Source organism: Strongylocentrotus purpuratus, unplaced genomic scaffold (assembly GCF_000002235.5).
Source record: "Strongylocentrotus purpuratus isolate Spur 01 unplaced genomic scaffold, Spur_5.0 spur5_scaffold_18, whole genome shotgun sequence".
Taxonomy (NCBI): Eukaryota; Metazoa; Echinodermata; class Echinoidea; order Camarodonta; family Strongylocentrotidae; genus Strongylocentrotus; species Strongylocentrotus purpuratus.
The window spans coordinates 15,370,344-15,393,243 of record NW_022145603.1 but is presented as its reverse complement, the minus strand read 5'-3'; the positions used below and the strand labels follow the sequence as shown (position 1 = coordinate 15,393,243).

The window sequence follows — 22,900 nt, the reverse complement described above, 5'->3', positions numbered from 1 at the left end:
GCTTTGTGACTTCCAAAACACCTCGACACCATCGACGACAGAACTTGACAAACCATGAAGATACCGTGCAAACAATGCAGGTTCAATCTGCAATTTAATGTAAACATATAAACATTTGTTTAGTCATATGTCGCCATTATTCATGAAATAATATATTTCTAGATGTAATAAACTTCACCTCAGTGAAACACAATACTGCAACCCTAGTTCACTTGTTTGTATTAATTTCTATTGTTATTTGCTTAAACCAAGATAACTTGTCATAATACTGTGGGTCTTTCCACACTTGTTACAATTAAATAAACCATTAAATTCCTTCATCGTATATGAACTGAATAGATTGTGATTAATGTAGAAGTCTACAGGCCTATACCTTCATAATCACAACCTTGACATAACAAATCAAACCATGCACTGCACCAATGTTTCTAGTGCTGCATGGTAGTAATTTTGTCTCTCTTTTGTAGAGAGCATGCACACTCATTATAATCCAGCTGAGCTACAAACTCCATAATATGCCTCTTATAATTTCATATCGTTCATCTTTACTTTGATAGCTAAACAATACCTAAACGTAAATGCCCACATACGCCCGATTCATTATCAAAGTACATTACACGTACTGACAAGTACATTACATAATACATGCACACAAACCTGTACGTGCACTTTCACATACACGTGCACTTTTACATACACGTGTACTCTCGGCCTTTCATTTATAAGGCATCACAAATGTCACTTAAATCTCATAATTTATAAAGCCAATAGGCTAGAAAGATACATTAAGACTTTAACTTCAAGATAACATGCATAGTTTACTCACATCATTGGGCTTGTATCGAAATTAGACAAAAATCAATGGCATCTCCGGTTAACATAACCTTTCCGAAACATGGAAATTAGCAGCACGCCTAACAGCGCCTCCAAGCGGCCAAATCAATACTAGCTTCTTAATTATCGCTAGTGACGTCACAGTCTTGCCTAAATCTAACCAAAAGGGCTTTCTACACACGACATCCCGGTCCCCTAAATGTGAAGCTTTACTGAACATTTAAACTAACATTCACTATGTGCACTGTATTACATTTACTTAACTCAACTTCATCAAAAAAGTGACAAGATCCCTTTGACTAAACAACAAAGTTGTCAATTTGCAAGAAATTGTTCTAAATTTTCTATACAAATTTACCTGAAATATCATTTAACCTATAATCTTAATTTTAAGAATTATAGCATCACAACAACAACCACATGTAGATACTTGTACATGTATATTGTTTTAAACCAATATTCAACCATTATGCAAATTTATGCAAATCATGCAAATTATGCAAATTATGCAAATTATGCAAATTTGCAGTTAAACCAAAACACATCATTGTTAATCTAGCTAAACCACTGCCAATAACAGTTGGTAGCAATACCTGAATTAAACATATCTTAACTCTTTCTATACCGGTGTGGTAAAAAACAAATATGCATTTGTTGGCATTAAACTTGGTCAACCACAAATTAAGTTTGTTTACTTCCTTGTGACAAACTTGAATATACTTATTGGTAGATCACTCTTAACGTCTCCAATAACCACTTCACTTTGTTTCAATCAAACTTTGAACATACATGTAATTGTCCTTTATGACCTTATGCCATTCCTCTAGCAATAAATTGAGTCATTGTCCTTCCATCTGCTATGTATTAACACATCTTCTTTACCACTGGAAGCCTTTACAAACTCAACATACATGTACTGTATACCAAATTACTAATGCAATGTATTCCAAAACATGCTATATGAAAAAATAATGAAATCATCCTTGCTACAACCCCTTGACATTTTCTGTGTTCGTTCTTAACAGACTGAAATTAGCAAACATGTAAACACCTATTTTCTTATTGCTAATTTTGTTTAACAATTCAGCATTCTGCTACACTGTATTTCCAACAAAGGTATTCAAAACTTTGACAAATAAGTCAACACTAGATATTAACTACAATTCTCCAGAAAATTTATCTGCCAAACCTTGCATATATAATTTGTCCAGATTATAAACAAAGCTAACATGCACCAGCATGCATTAACACCTATACTGTTCCTGTGGGATAAAGGCATTTGAATATTGAATTTTACAAGAAAAATGAAAATTTAGCCTTGAAAGTGACATTTAAGACAATAAATAAGCTGAATATGACTGTCAGTCCATGAGTCTTTGAGTCCTTTCAATTTTCAGTCTTTAGAGTTAATCAGTTTCTTGTCAAACGTGGCTGGAATATCTCTCAGTTCCATTCAGTTGTTTAAATAAATTTCTGTAGATCGATTTCGTCGATTTACTACGCTTGTGAACCCGCTCAAATGAATCATCTTGTCGTTGCGCGACTCCACATTCCCTTTCCAAAAATGATAAGGCACAATAAAAAGAATCAAATTGGTATTCCTTTTATCACAATCCTACATCAATATATTTGATAATTTCCTATCTCTCAAATTTAGAAATCTCTCCAAAGTAGTTTAAACGTCGGCTTCCAAAACCAAACACAATTTGGAGATTGGTCTCACAAGCACGCTATTCTTTGTCTTGACTTCAACGCTACGGACGAAACCTCCTTTGTCAGGCATCGTCTTGAGAACCCTACCCAACTGCCACAAATTCCGCGGGGCGTTATTATTGACCACAAGCACAACATCACCGACTTGAACATTTCGACGCGATGCTACCCATTTCTCCCTCTCCTGTAGTTGTGGTAGGTACTCCCTTATCCAGCGCTTCCAGAAGAGATCAGCCATGTATTGCACTTGACGCCACCTTCTTCTAGCGTATGTATCAGACTCTTCAGTCATCGTTGGAGGTAGATGTGGTTTCCTATTCAGCAGGAGCAGGTGATTTGGAGTCAATGCCTCTACGTCGCTGGCGTCATCAGAAACCTTGGTGATGGGCCTATTGTTGATGATGCCTTCTACTTCGCAGAGTAGCGTATTCAAACTTTCGTCTGCGAGTGTTTGCTGCTTCGTCAGAGCGAGGATCAATTTCCTCACCGTCCCAATCTGTCTCTCCCAGACTCCGCCAAAATGTGACGCTCCAGGTGGATTAAATGTCCACTTTATGTTCCTCTGGAGTAGTTCTTCATTCAACTGGGCTTTATTCCACCCTTCTATCTCTCGTCTCAATTCCAACTTTGCTCCGACGAGGTTGGTCCCATTGTCTGATCTGATTTCCTTGACATTGCCTCTGCGAGCTATGAAGCGTCGTATTGCATCTATACAAGAGTCTGTGCTCAATGAATAAGCCATTTCAATATGAACAGCTCGTATGGCAAGGCAAGTGAATATCACTCCATAGCGTTTGACGATACTTCGACCTCTCTTTACTTCGATAGGCCCAAAGTAGTCCATGCCTACTCTCGTAAATGGTGGTTCATCAGGAACCAGTCTATCCTTGGGCAGGTCAGCCATTTTCTGTTGCATTACTTTTGCCCTCTGCCGCCTGCATGCAACACATCTCCCCATCATCTTTCTGATAGCCGTTCCAGCACCTGGCAACCAGTATCTTTCACGAAGAGTTGACAACTCGTGGCTCCTGCCACTATGTCCCGTCTTCTCATGTACCTCTCTCAACATTAGCTCCGCCACGAGGCTTTTCTTTGGAATAATGATAGGATGTTTCGCCTCGAGTGGTAGCGCTGACCTACTCAACCTTCCTCCAACTCGAATCAGACCTCCTTCTATCTTAGGGTCTAACTTGTATAAACTGCTGGCTTTCCTTACACCATCTGCACCAGTTAGTGCATCCATTTCCTCTCTAAAGAAGCAAGATTGTTCATACTGGAGAATTTTCTGCTCTGCATACTTCATCTCTTCATACGTGATCCTCTTAGAGATCACCTCTGTTTCAACTTTCAACTGTGACTCTCTCTTGGTTCTCAGCCACTTAATGAATCTCCACATCCAGCATACAGCCCTCTTGAGCTTAAACCACGATGAATAGTGGTTAATCATCCTGTCTAAGGCTTTCTCATTACCCGTTTCTGTGCTGAATGAACTTGTATCTTCCTTGGGCAACTTGATTTCTGGATCAGTATCTGAAAGCTCTCCCCCTATAAATGGATCAGCGGGCCAGTTCTCCTTTCCTTGCAGCAAGAATTTAGGACCGTGCACCCATCGCTGGTTGGTTTTCAGCTCCTCAGCAGTCAGCCCTCTAGACACGTCGTCTGCTGGATTGGATTTTGAATCCACATAATGCCACTGTTCTGGGCTGGATTTAGTTCTGATTGCTGCAACTCTATTAGCCACGAAAGTCCGGAACCGCCTTTCCTCATTTGTTATGTATCGTATGACGATTGTGCTATCTGTCCAGAAATGAGAACTTCCCACTAGCACATTCAGTTCTTGTCTTAGAAAGGCGTCCAGTCTTGCACTGATTGCTGCTGCAGACAGCTCTAGACGTGGAATCGTCATTTTCTTGATTGGTGAAAGGCGAGACTTTGACATCAACAGCTCACTGTGCACCTGACCATTTTCAGCTTTCAATACTAGATATGATGCTGCCCCATATGCTACTTCAGAAGCATCAGAAAAATGGTGCAATTCATACTCCACCACTTCAGGGAATTCATGGGGTCTTATGCATCTGTTCACTGCAAACTGTTCTATCTCTGGTAGTTCACTGAGCCACACCATCCACTTCTGCTTGTAGACTTCAGGAATAGGATCATCCCATGCAAGTCCCTTTTGACACAGTTCTTGCAAGATCAACTTCCCTCTTACGACGAATGGGCTTGCAAATCCTAACGGGTCATACATCGATGAAACAACACTCAGCAATCCCCGTCTCGTGAGAGGCTTGTCCTTCGGTGAAATCTTGAACCCGAGACTATCTGCCTCAACATTCCAGCTGATACCTAGAGCTCGATCAACTGGGAGGGCATCATGATTCAAGTCGACTCCAGTCAACTCCTTGGCTCTTTCCTCAACAGGTATTGAGTGTAGCACGGTGGGACTGTTACTCAACCATTTCGTTAGCCTGAATCCCCCTTTTCTGAGTAGTTCCCTGAGTTGTGCTGCCAATTTAATGGCCCTTTCTTCACTATCTGTTGACACAAGGCAATCGTCAACGTAGAAGTTTTCACGAACAGTCTCTACAGTGTCAGCCTCGTAATCCTGCTGATTATCAACCGCAGTCTGACGAAGGGCAAAACTGCAAGCACTGGGACTCCATGTCCCACCGAAAAGGTGTACACACATGTGATAAACCTGACACTGTTTTGACAAATCTCCCGACGGCCACCACAGGAATCGCAGCACATCTCTCTCATATGACGGTACTCTGACTTGATGAAACATCGCCTCTATGTCAGCTGTTAATGCGATACGGTCCTTTCTGAATCTAAGGAGTACTCCTGTCAGTTTGTTGGTAAGATCAGGACCCTGCAATACAGCATCATTGAGAGCTACTCCTTTACACTTAGCTGCACAGTCGAAGACTATGCGTACCTTTCCTGGTTTCTTGGGATTGATAACAGGATGGTGAGGAAGATACCATTTCTCTTGTCTGTCCTGAATCTGGACTTCAGTTGTGTTGTCTACACGTACTTCCTCAGCATATCCTTTCTCCAAAAGGCTGGACATCCCTTCCTTGTATTTACCCATAAGGTAATCATCCTTGCTGAGTTTCCTCCTCAGTGACTCTAATCGCTGTTCTGCCATGTAGCGATTCTCAGGCAAATTTGGGTTCTCTTCTCTAAAGGGAATAGGCAGTTGATAGTGACCGTTGTCCATGCTAATCTCTTTCTTCCAGAACTCAGATACCTTCTTGTCATTTATTGACATTCCTCTATTATCATCATACAGGTATTCCATTCCTTCTAGCTTCCAGAATTTCTTCACCTGTTCCTCCAAACCAGCATTACTATCGTCTGAGATAAAGCTTGTTGAGACTTGGATATTATCTCGACCTTCTCTGTCTCCTAGGGGTCCATTCAATGTCCATCCTAGAACTGTCCTTACAGCATAGATCTCTCCAGGTCTACCTGCCTTTACCTCAAGGGGCATCAACGCCTCAGGAACATCTTGCCCTATCAGCAATGTGACCTGGCTTCTACTGACGACTGGAAGATTAAGACCTTGTAAATGTGGAGTCTTAGCTAGATCTGCCTCTTCTGCCATATTAGCTATGCTGATATTCAAACTGGGACGTGTGTGAACCTCCACGTCAAGCTCAGATTGTGTGGCAAGTCCCATGACTTTGATGTTTACTGCTTCACATCTTAACCGGCTATTCCTTTTCTCCAAGGTAGAGACAGACAGGATCTTACTCTTGCCTTTAACCTGCAGCTCATCCACCAACTCCTTAAGGCAAAATGAATTTGTCGATCCTGAATCGAGAAGTGCAAATGTCTCTACAACTGTATCGCCATCAGCTGCTCGTACCTTCACTGGTACTATAGGAAGAGCAACTCTATACCTTCCGGCCCCCGTGGCATTACTGCTTGCATGCGAAGAGGAAGCTTCACTGCCGGAAGCTCTGTCATCAGTCTGGGTCATAGAGTTGGATTGACCACTATCTCTCTCTGCTTTCTTGGAAGAAGAATTCCTATCTCCACGGCTAAACATCATCTGCTTCCCGGTATGCAGAAACTTTGTGTGCTTCTGTTTGCAACCCTTCACTGAACAGGTCCTGTTCAAGGTGCACTTAAAGGACATATGCCCTGGCTGTAGACAATTGAAGCAGAGTCTCTGTTCACGAGCAAAGTGGAAACGTTGCTCAGGATTCATATCCTTGAACCGCTGACAACCAAACAATCCATGATCAGCATGGCAGAGAGCGCACTTCTGAGGACTGAGCGATGCCGAGAAGTTTCCTTTGGAAGAATGGTATCGGTTTGGAATCGAAACCTTATCCTTGTATTTGGCCTTGAAACTGCGTCCTTCTTTCCATCCTCCCTGAACTAGAGCTCCGTAGACGGGATCATTGATCTCTTCAGCAGCATCGTTCACAAATCGAACAACATCAAAGATTACAGGTGACCTTCCGGTATCACGGATTCTCTTCACTTGGCCAAGCCACCGACTCCTCAACTGGTAGGGCAATCTTTCGATCAGCTTCACTAATTCTCTCTGGGTACTCAATTCCTGGAGCACACCCATTGCCTTGAGGGTCTCTGTACAGGTCTGCAGCTCATCAGCAAAATCCCGCAGCTGCTTGCAGTTGTTTAGTACAGCTGGGCCGTCCGTAACTCTCCTCAACCAGGCTTCTTCAATCTTGTGAGTGTCACCAAACCTCTCAGCAAGGAGCCCCCTAGCTCTTAGGTACCCATGATCCGGTGACATCATCATGCAGCACTGGATGAGTTTCTTTGCTGCTCCTTCACAACAGTGAAACAGTCTCATGAGTTTTCCACTGCTGGACAATGACGTGTCCCCAATCATACAGTCATATGATTGTACAAACTCATAATATTTTAATGGGTCACCATCAAATTTCATTAGTTCGGCACTTGGCAAATTTATGGATTCAAGAAGCTGCTGTTGTTGCATTTGGCCCTGCCTCAAATGTCCTAAGATCTCGTAGTCCAAATGATCTCTGGATTCTCTGTGTGACTCATCACTGACCTTTGGCGTTGACTCAGGTGCTCTTGATACCTCAACGTCAATGTTCTGCTTCTGAGGTGTATCCGTTGCAGGATATGGCAATGTGCTGTCATCATTGACAGACTGAGGCTTGAAGGTAACCTCATCTCCTTCACTAGCCTTGACAAGATCATCTTCATACTGGCGATAGACAAGCTCCTCTGCTTCCATTACTCTGAGCTTTGTCTTCAGCTCCAACTCAGCTTTCCTCTGCTTGAGCCTCAACTCTTCAAGCTCTAACTCCTGGTGCTGTCTAAGAGCCTCCACCTCAGCTTTGAGGACCGCCTTCTTTGCTAGTGCCTTTACTCTGGCACTGGAACTAACAGCAGTACTTCTCCCACTCTGGCTAACAGCAGTACTTCTGCCACTCTGGCTAACCGAGTCCTCCGGTTGTACTTCACTCATGTTGACTGCTTGGTGACTGCTTGACGTTCTCACTTATCCAAGCTGATATTGAACTTGATGTGACTTCCAAAACACCTCGACACCATCGACGACAGAACTTGACAAACCATGAAGATACCGTGCAAACAATGCAGGTTCAATCTGCAATTTAATGTAAACATATAAACATTTGTTTAGTCATATGTCGCCATTATTCATGAAATAATATATTTCTAGATGTAATAAACTTCACCTCAGTGAAACACAATACTGCAACCCTAGTTCACTTGTTTGTATTAATTTCTATTGTTATTTGCTTAAACCAAGATAACTTGTCATAATACTGTGGGTCTTTCCACACTTGTTACAATTAAATAAACCATTAAATTCCTTCATCGTATATGAACTGAATAGATTGTGATTAATGTAGAAGTCTACAGGCCTATACCTTCATAATCACAACCTTGACATAACAAATCAAACCATGCACTGCACCAATGTTTCTAGTGCTGCATGGTAGTAATTTTGTCTCTCTTTTGTAGAGAGCATGCACACTCATTATAATCCAGCTGAGCTACAAACTCCATAATATGCCTCTTATAATTTCATATCGTTCATCTTTACTTTGATAGCTAAACAATACCTAAACGTAAATGCCCACATACGCCTGATTCATTATCAAAGTACATTACACGTACTGACAAGTACATTACATAATACATGCACACAAACCTGTACGTGCACTTTCACATACACGTGCACTTTTACATACACGTGTACTCTCGGCCTTTCATTTATAAGGCATCACAAATGTCACTTAAATCTCATAATTTATAAAGCCAATAGGCTAGAAAGATACATTAAGACTTAAGATACATTAAGATACATTAAGATACATTAAGACTTTAACTTCAAGATAAGACTTTAACTTCAATACAGGAACAACCCGGTACTAGTAGGCAATGGGTTAAGTGTGTGAAACAACTGAAATAACAGTGTAGTCCTGCTGAAAAAGTAAACAGTACTCCATGTAGTCTAGTTAAGGGGTGGGAAGGGTGCATATATGTCCTGGGGATGTTTCACAGAGATCCTAAGTCGAATTTAACTTTTAGTTGGACTTACATATTATGGAGAGCCATTTGTAGCCTAAAATAGAATATATTCAAATAAAAAATTAAGAGTATTTTAGACTTTTCATAAATTAAACATCAAGAACATGAAATCTCCTTAATAATAGAAAATAAGAATGATTTGAATTAACATGTTGTGCCTTTTAAAATAACTTCTACAAATATATTCAAAGATGCTAACGGTTTTCCATAATTTTTAAGACTAACTTAGAGATAAGTTCAACTTAGGATCTTTGTGGAACACCCCCCCCCCCCCCCTGGGCCCCGTTTTACAAAACTTGTCACCAGTGACTAATGACAGATTTTGTTAAGCTACTGAAATCCTTGCTTCTGATTGGTTATTAGCAGATTTGTCAGTGATTTTGGTCATTTTTCATTTAACAAAAGCCTTTGTGAAACGGGTCCCTGGATGGCACTTGAAGGAGGTGCAAATAAAGGCGCCATATTGCCACAAAATAAGCCACAGAGTGTACTCCCCACTCGTCAGCTCCATGACCACTTCTTTTAGATATACTGGGCTAAAAGTTGAATTCAGGTCATGCAATTGCATTGTGAAAGAAGCGGTGTGGAATCGATCAGAAAAGGTTGAGCATCTAGCATATAAGTATTGGTGTAAGCCTACTGCAAGGTTCTGGAATCATCAAAATGAAGAAATTTGGGACAGTCTTGGTAAAGTTACAAGCACTGTACACAGAAAGATGTATATGGGAATACACAAACATGGCATAAAAATCTGTCCCGATTGTTTATGTTGTTACATGCCATATTTAGAATATGAAAGGATCTGAAGAGCCATGTTTTTTGAGGGAACATTTTTCCTCTGATATTCTTCCACACCTGCATAATAGCAATGATAACGCTCACAAATAATTGTTCACCTCTTTCCAGAACGCAACCTTTTTCTAAAGCTTATAGATGTACATACTATAGGGAAGGTCATGCAGCAAGGCAAGTTAAGGGTTTCCTTATGTGTGGATAAGCTGATGTTTTGTGCTTGGTTGTCTTAACTCAGGAGGGTATCTGAACCCATATATCAGTACTTTGATGAGTGGAGTACATACACTGGCTGCTTTCTTGTCCTTGTTTGAATTGATCTGCTGAAATATGAATACCTGAGGGTTATTTTGCACTTAAGGGCAATCAAACCCTTAAATCATTTCTTTTCATGAAAGCTAAAAAAAAGCAAGAGAAATATGATTGCAAAGTATTTATTATATCAGACCAATAATAACTTTTTTTAAAATATGAGATCCCTAAACTTTTGCAAAGCGTGCAAACGATTCGCTGCTTAATTCACGTGAGAGAGCCACAGCTTAGCTGCTTAATGCATGCATGCTCCCATTCATAATAGCAGTTATTGTTTATGCTCATTGTACTGTTCTGAGTGCTTCACAAGCGCTATTGATCGCACCATTAGATTATCTCAAAATAAACTTGGCACAGGGGGTAATAAGCCCTGTGGCACTGGGCTGTACTCATTATGGCAGGATAAGAGTTAACAGACGTGTATCAATCAGATAAGATTATCTAAGTTTGGGGACTGACCTTTAACATCACCATCTAAAAGACGAGACTCATTTTCAAATGGGTCGCCTGAGCCAGTTTGTAGTGGAAGAAAGATAGATGATCAAGTGAACCTTCCGCTTCACAGACCAATTCACATGATACATCTTGTGTGTCTTCTCAAATGTTCTGCTTTCTTTTAGATTAGTTTACTATTAGGGTTGGATTTCCCTTTAAGTCACTCTGTAGAGACTCTGGTACTCTGGTTATAGTGAACCCTTTTTGGCATTATATTCCTGCAGTATTTATTGTTAATGCAGATGGGTATAAACAACACTGCAAGACAGTTCACCATATAAGTTATCATTGTTTGTATTTGAGTACGCCCACTAGGCATGGCGGCATTAGGCCATTTGAAATGGGTGGGGACCTGGGAGGATGAATAAAGCACATTTGTTAGTAATTACCATATGCCCTCATGGTGAGCTTATGGTAGTATTACTCCCCGTGGTGTGGAGATGTGCACATAGTGTGTGAATGAATCCGATGACCGAGGTAATGATAGACATATCTGTAAAGCACTAAGAGACAGTATTTTGTATTAAGTACTATGTAAATCCAGATTTGTATTATTGATCTAAATATTATAGTTCTGCCACTTTCCTGATCTTAAAAACCTTTGTGATCAAGGGCAGATGCAGGATTTTGTAAGGAAGGGGGGGTTCTCTTTCAAATAATTATCTGACAAGAAAATAATGATCTTCACATTTACATGTACCGAGTGCTTTTTCGGTCGAAAATTCGAAAAGGAAAAATATTGTTAGCCTTTTATCCTCGGTATGCCAATTAGAAGGGGAAAGGGCTGGGGCAAGCCTAAACTCTGCCTGAAATCTGCTAGAGCTTTGGTGAACCTGAACTTGTTTACAAATGTAAGCAAGCATTTGATTTTATACTTTCTTGAATTATATATAAAGGCCAATAAGTTTGAAAATGAAAGTGTAAAGTTGCCTTATTGATTTTCCATTTATTGTTGCTTCCAATCGTTTATTGCTTTACGTGTAAAGAAGCTATATTGTGTAATATGTATATCATTCCATATCATTGTGTACTTCTACTTCTACTTCTATAGTAATACTCATCAACGCTTGTTCAGCATCTAGATGAAGGTAAAGCATAGAGTTGTTATATACAGCTCTATGCGATGCAGTTCCTGAAAAGGGAACTAAATTGTTTCAAGAGCCACCTTGAACTGCTCCAAAGAAGGCAGTTCGACGATGATCTGAGGTACCTTGTCCCAGTCCTTAAGTGTCCTGGGGAAATAACTAAATTTGTAAGTGTCCATTGAAGAGCCTAGTCTCATATATCGTCTCAGATTAAGGTTTTCGCATGGATGTTACACTGGCATCATGCTGGTAGTTTCCACAAATGAAACAAAGTGCACGTCTTTGGATCTTCTCTAGTTGGTGTATCTGATTCTGCTTGTTGGGGTCCCATACTACCGAAGCATACTCTAGCTTGGACCGCACGAGGGAGATGTATGCCAGTTTTTTTCACTTCTGTTGGACATTGTCTTCAGAGATTTCTCTGAATGAATCCAAGGGTCCGTGAGGCCTTGTTTGTGACCGCATCTACATGCGATTTCCTGCTTAGATGCTCATGTAGCTCGATTTCAAGATATGCTTTGCTGGCCACACTTAGACGATCATCTCCCCTCGTAGTATAAGTGTGCACAATGGGATGCCTCTTTCTGTGTGTATTCGCATTGAGTATCATTTCTTGGCGTTGAATTGCATTTGCCAATGATCAGCCACTCCAAAAGTCTGTCCATGTATGATTGAAGTTTTATTGTGTCATCTACAGATGCTATTCTCCGCATCAAAAGGTAATCGTCCGCAAATAATTTGATGGTAGAATCGACCTCATCACCAATGTCATTTATGAATAAGAGGAACATCACAGGACCTAGAACTGTGCCCTGAGGCACTCCTGATGTGACATGAACTGACGCTGAAGCCTCTCCATCAACAACCACTCGTTGAGTCCTGGTAGTCAACCAAGTTTTTACTGATGCACCCTATTTCATTTTCCAACCATTTGTATTTAAATGTTATTACTTTGTTTCACATAATTAAGTTGATTTCACATGTACATTGTAAATGTTTATAACCTGTTTTTGTGTTTTTTACTGAATTTGAAATAAAACGTATCAATCAATCAAGTTGATATCCAGCTTAGGGTCACATCACAAATTCCGTAGTATTTCAGCTTACTTAAAAGCCATTGATGAGCAACCTTGTCCAAGGCCTTGCAGAAGTCAAAAATCAACGTCTGTATGATGGTTATCTAAAGATCTGGAGAGTTCTTCCACTGTAGTGAAGAGTTGGGATTTGGTAGAATGCTTGTTGCGGAAACCATGTTGATATTCCATTTATGTACTTCTTGTATGATTCTTATGTCTCGAAAATGCTGCCAGCATTGTTCAGTGTCAACTCTCTTGGCCTTGTTGTATAATTGTTTTCTTTCAAATTTGTCTCTTAATATCAGTCGTCATCCATGGTACATCCTGCCATGATGACAATTTGTCTGCGGGATATGTTTGTCCATCAAAAACGAAATAATTCACTTTCGAAGGTTTCCCAATTTAGATTTACCTCCCTTTCGTCAGCAGATCTAATAAAGGAGTCCTTGAATTGTATAATGTGTCACCTAAACCTTTCATATTCCATCACACTTTATCTGACTCTTGCATTCTTTCTTCGGATGCTTTGGTTTCTGACATCGGAAGCAGAGGCCCTTCTTTTATATATTTCAGATCTTTCTTCCACTGACAAGGCTTTGAAATTTCTGCACTCATCAATGACATGCCTCGAGTTGGTACCACAGAAAGTACAACCTGGTTCCATTTTGTACTTCTGCTCCTTATCCTGTTGGGAGGCGTTTGTTTCAAATGCTTTTGTGTTCCTTGACCACAGAAAGTACAACCTGGTTCTATTTTGTACTTCTGCTCCTTATCCTGCTGGGAGGTGGTTGTTCCAAATGCTTTTGTGTTCCTTGACCACAGAAAGTACAACCTGGTTCCATTTTGTACTTCTGCTCCTTATCCTGCTGGGAGGTGGTTGTTCCAAATGCTTTTGTGTTCCTTGACCACAGAAAGTACAACCTGGTTACATTTTGTACTTCTGCTCCTTATCCTGTTGGGAGGTGGTTGTTCCAAATGCTTTTGTGTTCCTTGACCACAGAAAGTACAACCTGGTTCCATTTTGTACTTCTGCTCCTTATCCTGTTGGGAGGCGTTTGTTTCAAATGCTTTTGTGTTCCTTGACCACAGAAAGTACAACCTGGTTCTATTTTGTACTTCTGCTCCTTATCCTGCTGGGAGGTGGTTGTTATATGGTTGTTATATTTCTTTTGGTCTGTATGACAAACTGTGCGAGGTCTTCCAGGGTGGGATTTCTTATAGCAATATCACAGGCCAGTCCTACTTGTGATATCCACTTCTGCTGGAGATACAAGGGTAGTTCCCTCGTTGGAACGCCCAGAAAACTTGTACTATCCATGCCTCCCCTGCTGCTCTAACATGAGAGCAATCGAGGTATATTGCGACTTTTCGCAATCCTTGCCTATCCTTGCCTATGTTTGTCCATCCATGAATGAACCTACTTTAAATCAGCAGATGTATTAGATTTATTGCATTAACAGAAAACCAACGCTCCTTCGAATTCTCTCCCCTTTCCTTTTCTTCTCTGCAAGTCACTCTTTTTAATTTTTATTTTTATTTTTGTATCTAAGGTGAGGGCTGCGGGCACGTCAAGCAAATTTGCTTATTCTGTAGCCCTCCTGCATCTAATGTATGTTAATTATGCATTCAATATATTTGTTTAATTTCGTTTATTATCTGTATAAAATTATATACATTGTATCAAACCATATTATGTTCATGAAAATGTATGATGAAAAAAAGAAGAAGCAGTAACCAATAAATGAAATCAAATAAAATGAAATCAAATCTCCTGATCGGATCTGCTCCCAGGCAATTGCCCTTTCCGTGTTTGTATTTATTATGCTACTCTGCTTTCCATAGTCTATGTGTAGCATGGACATGACTATCTCATAGACCCTTTTACTTGATTGTATGTGGGGGCATTTTCGAAAAAGCTCATGTGCTTCTCCTTGTGTGTATTTTAATAGAAGCTCTTATCTTCTTGGAGGTTCATCAGTTCTTTTGTCAACCACATATTCAAAATTCAAGTAATCAAGTGGATCCCCTCTGAACGGTTCAGGATCCCCCCCCCCCCCCCCGAAAGATTACCATAACATTGTGTGTTTCTTCAGTTGTTTTCCCTTGATATATCTATTGGAGATAGGCCAATATCAATTTTAATTTTTTGCCCTACTTCTTTGTCCTTGGCATTAACATCATGCATCTTGTTTCGTTCAATTTAATGGTAGCCCTCACAAAATATAAACATTGGCCTAGAATTTCAAACTGATTGAAAAGCATCAGTAACCGACACCCTAATGCGCGTCAATCATCTTCGTGTAGTCCCGATCCACACGTAGACCGAAGAAACATATCCCCTATATTTGGCATCAATCCTTCATTATTTCTGAAAACCCACTTAATCATTGTTATCGTGCCTTGCTTTTCAGGTCAGCTTCCCCCTCGACAGTCACCCATGAGGACAATTACCTGCTAGGACAATTAACCCTAAGAAAAATAACTCACGTAGGACAAAAGCCCCCATAGAACAATAATACCCATCTAGAGTAGGGCAATGTTTGACTGAATTTTAACGGTTTTATTTCCTCAAAAATTAGGACTTATTGCTTGTGTATTTAGTGTGTAAAATGAGCGTATCTCTTAATTATCAGAATATTTTGCTCCATGGTGATACATTTTGTTGTGCAGAAAAAGAAAATGAAACTTGGGGTTTTTCTGATGTACGTACTGATATAAAGAAAACTTGTGGAAGATATTGTTAATTAAAATGGTAGGAAACCTCCTTAATACAAATTTGCTTCTAGACAATTACACAAATTTTTTCTGTGTTTGATGATAATTTCCTCGCGTGGAGTTGTTATTATTTCATCCAATGTTGAGCTTTGACTATTACCTTCACCCAAAAACAGTTTAGAACAGTGTGAAAATGTAAATTTCTTCATAAAATGTGTGCGGTTGATATACTCGAAACAGATCTTTATTGTATGCTTGTGTGACAATGTGTGTGTCGTGTGCATTGGTGTGTCGTATGTCGCGTAAGGGGGGGGGGGGTAGTAGTGTGTGGATGAGGGTGTTGAGAGTATGGGGGGAATGGGAGAATAGACAAGAAAATTATCTCGAGTTTAATTTGATATTCTTGATCACATATGTGTTTTCTAAACAGTTTGTGAAAACGTACTTTTGTTTTCTTTTTATTATTGCAATTAATGTTTAATTAAAAAATGAATGTACAATTTATCCAGTTTTGTTAAGAATGATAAGTACAATATGTATTTGATTTGAGAGAAAATAATGAAAAACATTTTTAAAATCATTGAAAGTGATGGTAGTCAATGTTTTCACATTTAATTAGAATGATGAGAGAAGGTATAATCGTGAGGGAAGCAATAAGAGACTGTTAACATATTATACATATATGTTGTATATACATGCATATAAAGAAAAGTGCAAGCCGGTCGTATAGCAATCATGCACATCCATTGGCATCTACCTTTGTGATTCTTAGTCAGGTACGTATTTATAATCCAGATCCAGGGTAATTCTCCTAGGGACAGTTAATCTGGGGTCATTGTCCTAAGGGGTAATTATCATATTTGTTATTTTCCGGGACGGGGTAATTGTCCGCTGGTAATTGCCCGGGGTTGATTGTTAAGGGGCGAATATTGTCCTAGAACCGTGGGAGAGAGACGATTGATTCACAAATGAAAAGGGGAAGTGCATATTTCAAGAGCAAGAATAGACTTTCTATCGCTTAAGGCGGTTATTTTGAAAGTTCAGAATTTCTAAAATCAAGGGCGCCCGGGGGCTCCGCCCCTGCACCCTAACCCGGAGGCGATAGACTATAGTTTATAACGCTAAAGACGGCTATCTTCGAGTTTATAAATGACTATAACTCGAAAGCGTCCGGAAGCTAGGGTTCTAAGTGGGCCCATGGACCCCACCAGGCGCGTAGCCAGAGTTCGACGTTTGGGGGGGCACATTTTAGGGGGCACGTGCCCCCCCCCCCCCGCTTGCGCTTACAGGTTTGCATCTGTCATTGACATCGCTCGTGACGGCCATCTTCGTGTGCATTGGCATATTGTTAAACATTTGTAGGAAATGTAATTAATATTTGAGTGAATTGCAAGTATAGCTGCAGTAACCATGGTGAGGAGGTTCGTTGAAAAATCTTTGCTGGAGATAAGCATTTTTTTCTTCGTATATACAGAGTAGCACATTTTCACCAATAGCTGTGGTCTTCAATGAGACCCTGTTTGGTCAAAAACAAAATGTAATAAAAATAGTGAAGATAACTCATAGCAATAACAGAGAAAAACCAAAAGAAAAGAAATGTATACATGTATGTATTGTTTTCCCGTGTTTTTAAATAAATGTGCACCTTTTCAACAAGATATTGTTGCATGTTTATAATATCATATTGCATGTATAGACGGGAATCTGTTTTTAAATCACATCTGAAAAAAAAATGATTTTATTTTGTTTTTATCTTTTTTGTTGAAAATAGCCTCGTATAGTTTCGGAAGCTCATAAACAAATTAGTCAGACCAAAGAGGTTGAATTTTAAGCTTCAGCCTTCTTGGTAGTCAAGCCTCTGTACCGTTTTCGTGTAGCGCACCTATAGTTTTTATAGCTCCATGAGCGCACCCAATCAGCTGATAAAATAACACACCCTCAACGTTAAAAGTAGACCTAGCCATTCCTCTCAATATTGCGCGATCAGTGGAGAGACCGCGCTGTGTGTGCGATCCAGGGATCCGGTCCGCGGCAAGAGGGGGGGGGGGGGGGGGGGGGGGGGGGGGGGGCAAATCTTGAGAAAATATTTAGCGGCGAATCAGACTGCCGGCGAACGGCGAATGAGCGGGGGGGGGGTGGATAAGAGCACATATATATTTGTTTTGGGGGTCCAGTGTTTTGGGAACATTTTTGCCCCGACTCAGCCGGCCGGTGAATATTAAAGCGGGGGGGGGGGGGATGCTGGAGAGGAGGACCACTATTTTTTTTTAAAAAATTTCGGGGGGGAGGTGAAGCGACGTTTTAGCATGACTTTCTTTTTAACTCTCACTTTCACCTATCCCAGATAACTCTAAGTTTTTTGTTGCTGCTTTATAAGTAGTTGATAATGCATGATTAAAATAAATAGAGAGAGAGAGAGAGAACCACCATCATTATGCAATGGTTCGGGGTTTGTGTAATGTACATTTTAAACCATTTTTTTAGCGTCTCGACCCTAAAAAAATGGCGAAACTGTTTTTGAGGAAAAGCATTATACTGAACTAAATAAAAAATAACTTTATATTGGCTCATACTAATACTGATACGGGTTAAAGACAATGTGGTGTCGGCACAGTAACATCGGCCATTTATATAGAGGTATTCCAAAATGACATTAATTGATGAAAATCTATCCAGCGCATAATCTTTGGGGAAAAAAGAAGGAAAAAAAAACTATTTTTCTGAGGGATATATGATTTGTAGGTACAACTGTATTTGGTTAGAATTGCCCCATGGGTGTGTTACAATTGCCTCGTGTTGTGGGGCAATTGTAACACTTGACTACCGGTATTGAAAGGATAAAGGCTTGATAATAACTTGTTTCACTTAACTCAAACCTAGTCATATTTCAAGCCAAGAAATGCATCTTTCATTTCATATACATTTAAGCAAGTAGCTTATATAACTATAATAAAGTTGAAATGTCTGAATTTTATTTCGGAATTGGTAAAAGGTGTTACAATAATATTGTCCCCGGTCTCCACTAAGGATCTAAGCCACTGGCTACACGACAGGGGCGGATCCAGCCGGTGGTGAGGGAGGGGGGCTCAATTCATGAAAAAATATTCAGCGGCGCATTAATAGTGTGTGGGGGTGGGGATAGTGAGCACTATTTTTGTTTTACTCAACAACCCCCCCCCCCTCCTCGCGTTAAAAGTAAAAAGGTAAAATTGTGGCAATCTTTGTTGAGACTTTTTTTCCAGGGGTGGGGGCCCGTCTTTTTTCCCCTTTTTTTTTAGATGTAAAATTTACGGTGTAAGCTGACAATGAATACATTAAGTGAGTGGCCAACTGTCTTTATGTCTAGCGGTATAGTGCCCCCCCCCAAACAATTTTTCAAGTAGATAGGAAAAATCCCCCTTTTACTTTGACGAGTGCCCCTATTAATTTGTAAAAGTGCCCCTTCCTCATTTATGTAAAGATCATTATTATTTTGGCTTTCCATTTTTTGGCTTTCCTCTTTTTCATTTTTCATTGCATTCAGATACAATCATGTATGAAGAACTACTATCAAGACTTAATAGCACAATTCCTGTCACATACAAAAGAAGCTTACTCTGAATGTGGCATGCCATTGACCCTCGCCGGGGGCGTTGCCCTAGCTACAGACAGAGATGCTTATACCTATTGTTCAGGGGCCGGGATCCCCTTTGAACATAGGATCTCCTGAACAATAGGTATTACGTTCGGATCTAAGCCACTGGCTACAGAGTACAGGAAGCAGTAGCAAGACGAGAATGAATATAATAAGTGAAATGGCCAACTGGCTTTGCGTTACGTTTAGCTAGCGGTACAGTGCCCACCCCCCCCCCCCCACTTTTTCAAGAATCCCAAAAGTGCCCCTTTATACGTAGGAAAAGTCCCCCATTTACTTTGACAAGTGCCCATATTCATTTGTAAAAGCGCCCCTTCCCCTTTTCAACTCCGACAAGTGCCCCTTTCATTTTGACACTTTCATTTAATTTTGTTTTGTTTGACACGCGCCCCTTTTCCTTCGACGAGTTCCTATTTTCCTTTGCAATAAGTGTCCATTTTCTATTCTCATGAGTGTCCTTTTTAATCTCAATCAGTATTATCCTTCTTTAGGTACGAGAAGTGCCCCTCTTCACTTTTGATAAATGCCCCCCCCCCCCATCAACTCCGATTAATGCCCCTATTAAAATCTGATTAGTGCCCCTTTTCTTTCAACTAATGTTTTTTTTATCCCCCCCCCCCTCTCTCTCTCTCTCTCTCTTTCTCACGCTCTCTCTCTCTCTCTCTCTCTCACTTTCTCTCAATATCTTTTCACTGCCCCTTATCTTTCTCGCCTCTCTTTCTTTCATTGTGTTCCACTCTTATCTTTTTTTTTCCTCTCCGGCGTTTCAAAGCCTTTCTACTTCTCATTTCTATTTCTTTCACTATGTTTCGCCCTTCTTTTTTTCCGATCAACTTTTTTCCGTTTTCTTTTTTTCTCTCTTGCATAGTTTTTCTTCTTATCTTTATCGTGCCATTTCAACCCTCATTTTCCTTTTATATGTTCCCTTCTCCTCGTAGATTTTTTTCTTTATTATTTATTTATTTTAAATCTTTTTTCCTGTACTTTTCATCTATCATGTCTTCTTCTTTCTGACGTTTTCCTACCTTGTCTCATGGTGCAGGTTAGTAGAAAGTGATGAGGTTTATACACGAATATAAAGTACAGTAATTACCTGATGTAGGCAAGTGGTGTAAAAAGCAATTACTTGGTTAAAGCGAAGGGTGAAAGCAAGACACGATTAACAGATTGTTGCAGCTGGTCGAATCATCCTTCCAATGCCCTTATAACCATGATAACTATTTACACGATTACACGATTCAGAGCGACAGTCTTCAATCGTGTAAATTTACACGATTACACAGTTACACGATTCAGGTGAATCGTGTAAAACCGTGTAATCCAAAAAATATATCGTGTAATCGTGTTGCGGAGATTTTCGGCGTGTACTGTACGCATAATACAACTGATCTTTATGATTTCTTAACGTGACATAGCTTCTTCTCCCCCTGCAAACAAAAAAAGAAAATAAGGTTATTTAATAAAAGGGTCATGCGACAAAATGATCATTATGATTCAAATTGATGCAAGGATTTTTTTTTTTGAATAAGCAATGCTTTTCACCAGAATCTTCTTTGTAAAACCGACTTTTGACAAATCTCAGCCATGCAATTCTGCCACTGTGTTTGAAGATCACTTTCAGATTAGGAGAAGTGTATTCTTTAATGAGTACTTTAAATTGAATGGAACGTCTCAACTCAGTGAGCATGGCTGAGATTTGTAAAAGTCGTTTTTACAAAGAAGGTTCTGGTGAATAGCAGTGCTTATTCAAACAAATATTCGCATCAATTTAAATCGCAATCATTATTTGTCGCTTAATCCCTTTTAATGACATTGTTTTCTTTCTCTTTGCAAGGGGAAAAGAAGATATGTCAAGTTAAAGACATCATAAAGATCAGTGTTGTATACGTATATATTATATACACAGGCCCCGCGGAATGTTTATGAAAGTGGGGGGCAAAAGTATTTACGATCAGGTAGAGGGTAGCGAGCGTAAATTGGTGTGAGGATTCAGGGGCGGAGCCCCCTGAAGATCAGGAGGTTTTAGGCATTTAATTACGGTCAGGGAAGCAGAAATATTTTGATGCCGCATTTGTGTCACTGGCAGGTCGGGGGGGGGGGGGGCCTTTTTATAGTTTATTTTGTAGGTAAAATCTACGTTACTATCCTATTTTTTACCCGTCTGGGAGGCTAGGGGCCTGGTGCGATCAATGCGTGTGATAGAACAATACAAACAAAGAACGGACTGAATCTGGACTAGTGCTTAAGAAGTCTGCGGACGAAAGTACAACAATACGAAAACTGAAGTTATATAACATTGTCTTTAAGAGAGAAAGAGAGGCTTTGTGACTCTCAAGGAGGAAATCACAATTGTTATCGCTCATGACGACTATTTTGAATTTCCTAAAAAAAAAAAAAGTTCAAGAACTTCCTGGGCTCCGCCCCATGCAAGACTCCCGGCAACAGCAAATTATTTTACACAATTTCTTGCTGTCTGCTGCCTCGAGATCACTGGAGCGAAGAAAGGTAACATATAGCAAGAATCCCTATTCAGTGAAGGATTTATCCCTTTTATTATTAAAGACTCCCGGTAAATGCTCTTCCCCTGCAAAATTAGAGAGAGAGTTTTGTGTAGTTTAAGCTTCTAACAACCACGCCCGTGGACCTTTTATTATTTACACAAAGGTAAAAGTGTATAGCAAGAATCCCTATTCAGTGAAGGATTCATCCTTTTTATGCAGATGCTTCTTTTACCATTCTTGACCAGTAGTGCGTTTCAAACTCAATGATGTGGGCATCATCACATTGAATGTTGTGTTTGGTTTGCTACTTGCTGCCTAATCTGAGGGCTCTGTCGTGCTCTTTCAAAAGAGGACACAATAGAGGCAGCGCAATTTAAATATCAAGGGATGTATTAGAGTTTATTTTTAAAATGAAATGAAAGGGCTATTTGACTTTCAAGAGCGATAAAAACTCTAATCCATCCCTTGAAATTTAAATTACACTGCCCCCATTCAGTGTGCTATTTTCAAAGAGCACAAAAAGGCTTCAGATTGAAGATTCCATCTCATAAAGTTGTCTATAAGAGAGAAAGAGAGTTTATCTCGAGAGAAAAAAATGAAATGAAAGGGCTTTTTGACAAGAGCCCTTTCATTTCATTTTAGAAATAACCTCTTTTCCTCTCTTATAGACAATTTTCTCTCTTGAAAGTCAAATAGCCCTTTCATTTCGTTTTAGAAATAACCTCTTTTTCTCTCCTAAAGAAAATTTCTCTCTTGAAAAGGCTCTGCCAGGCCCCTCAAGCTCTACCATGTTGTATGGATCTATTAGAAAGCAAAATAAGCCCACTCAATAATTAATATATATTAAAACGTCATAGCGATTCATCCAAATAAGAAATCCACGTAAGAGGCATTTTGAAAGTTTTAAGAAAATTCCTTCAAATACCAGGATATAGGGTGTTCTTTTTCAGGAAACTCTATTTAAACGAGTGGAAGCACTGGCGGCTCTGTTTTTTAAAAAACTTTAACAACTCTCCTTGGATCAGATATAGACCAAAAACAAGCACTATCTTCAGTATACAAGTGTCATTTCGGACCTTACAGCTTTCATAGAAATCGCTTCTGGACCGTCAAAGAAAAAGTTTGAGAACCCCTGGCCTACGCATTATACACATCAGGACCAACTAGACA

The 22,900-nt window shown here is 39.9% G+C and overlaps 1 protein-coding gene and 1 long non-coding RNA gene across 2 annotated transcripts; both read right to left on the bottom strand.

Moving 5' to 3' along the window:
• Positions 1–4: 4 nt before the first annotated feature.
• On the bottom strand, positions 5–1,441 carry LOC115925448. Its single transcript, XR_004064724.1, has 2 exons — positions 827–1,441; positions 5–87 (listed from the first exon to the last, which is right to left on the bottom strand). It is a non-coding gene; the product is annotated as an uncharacterized LOC115925448 (long non-coding RNA).
• Positions 1,442–2,509: 1,068 nt separating this feature from the next.
• LOC100891682 lies at positions 2,510–8,029 on the bottom strand. The gene has a single exon (XM_030988797.1). It carries the CDS (start codon positions 8,027–8,029, stop codon positions 2,510–2,512), a length of 5,520 nt encoding a protein of 1,839 aa, XP_030844657.1.
• Positions 8,030–22,900: the final 14,871 nt, after the last annotated feature.

Excerpts from the sequence above, each read along its gene's own strand:
- LOC100891682 (XM_030988797.1), bottom strand. The coding sequence starts at position 8,029 with ATGAGTGAAGTACAACCGGAGGACTCGGTTAGCCAGAGTGGCAGAAGT.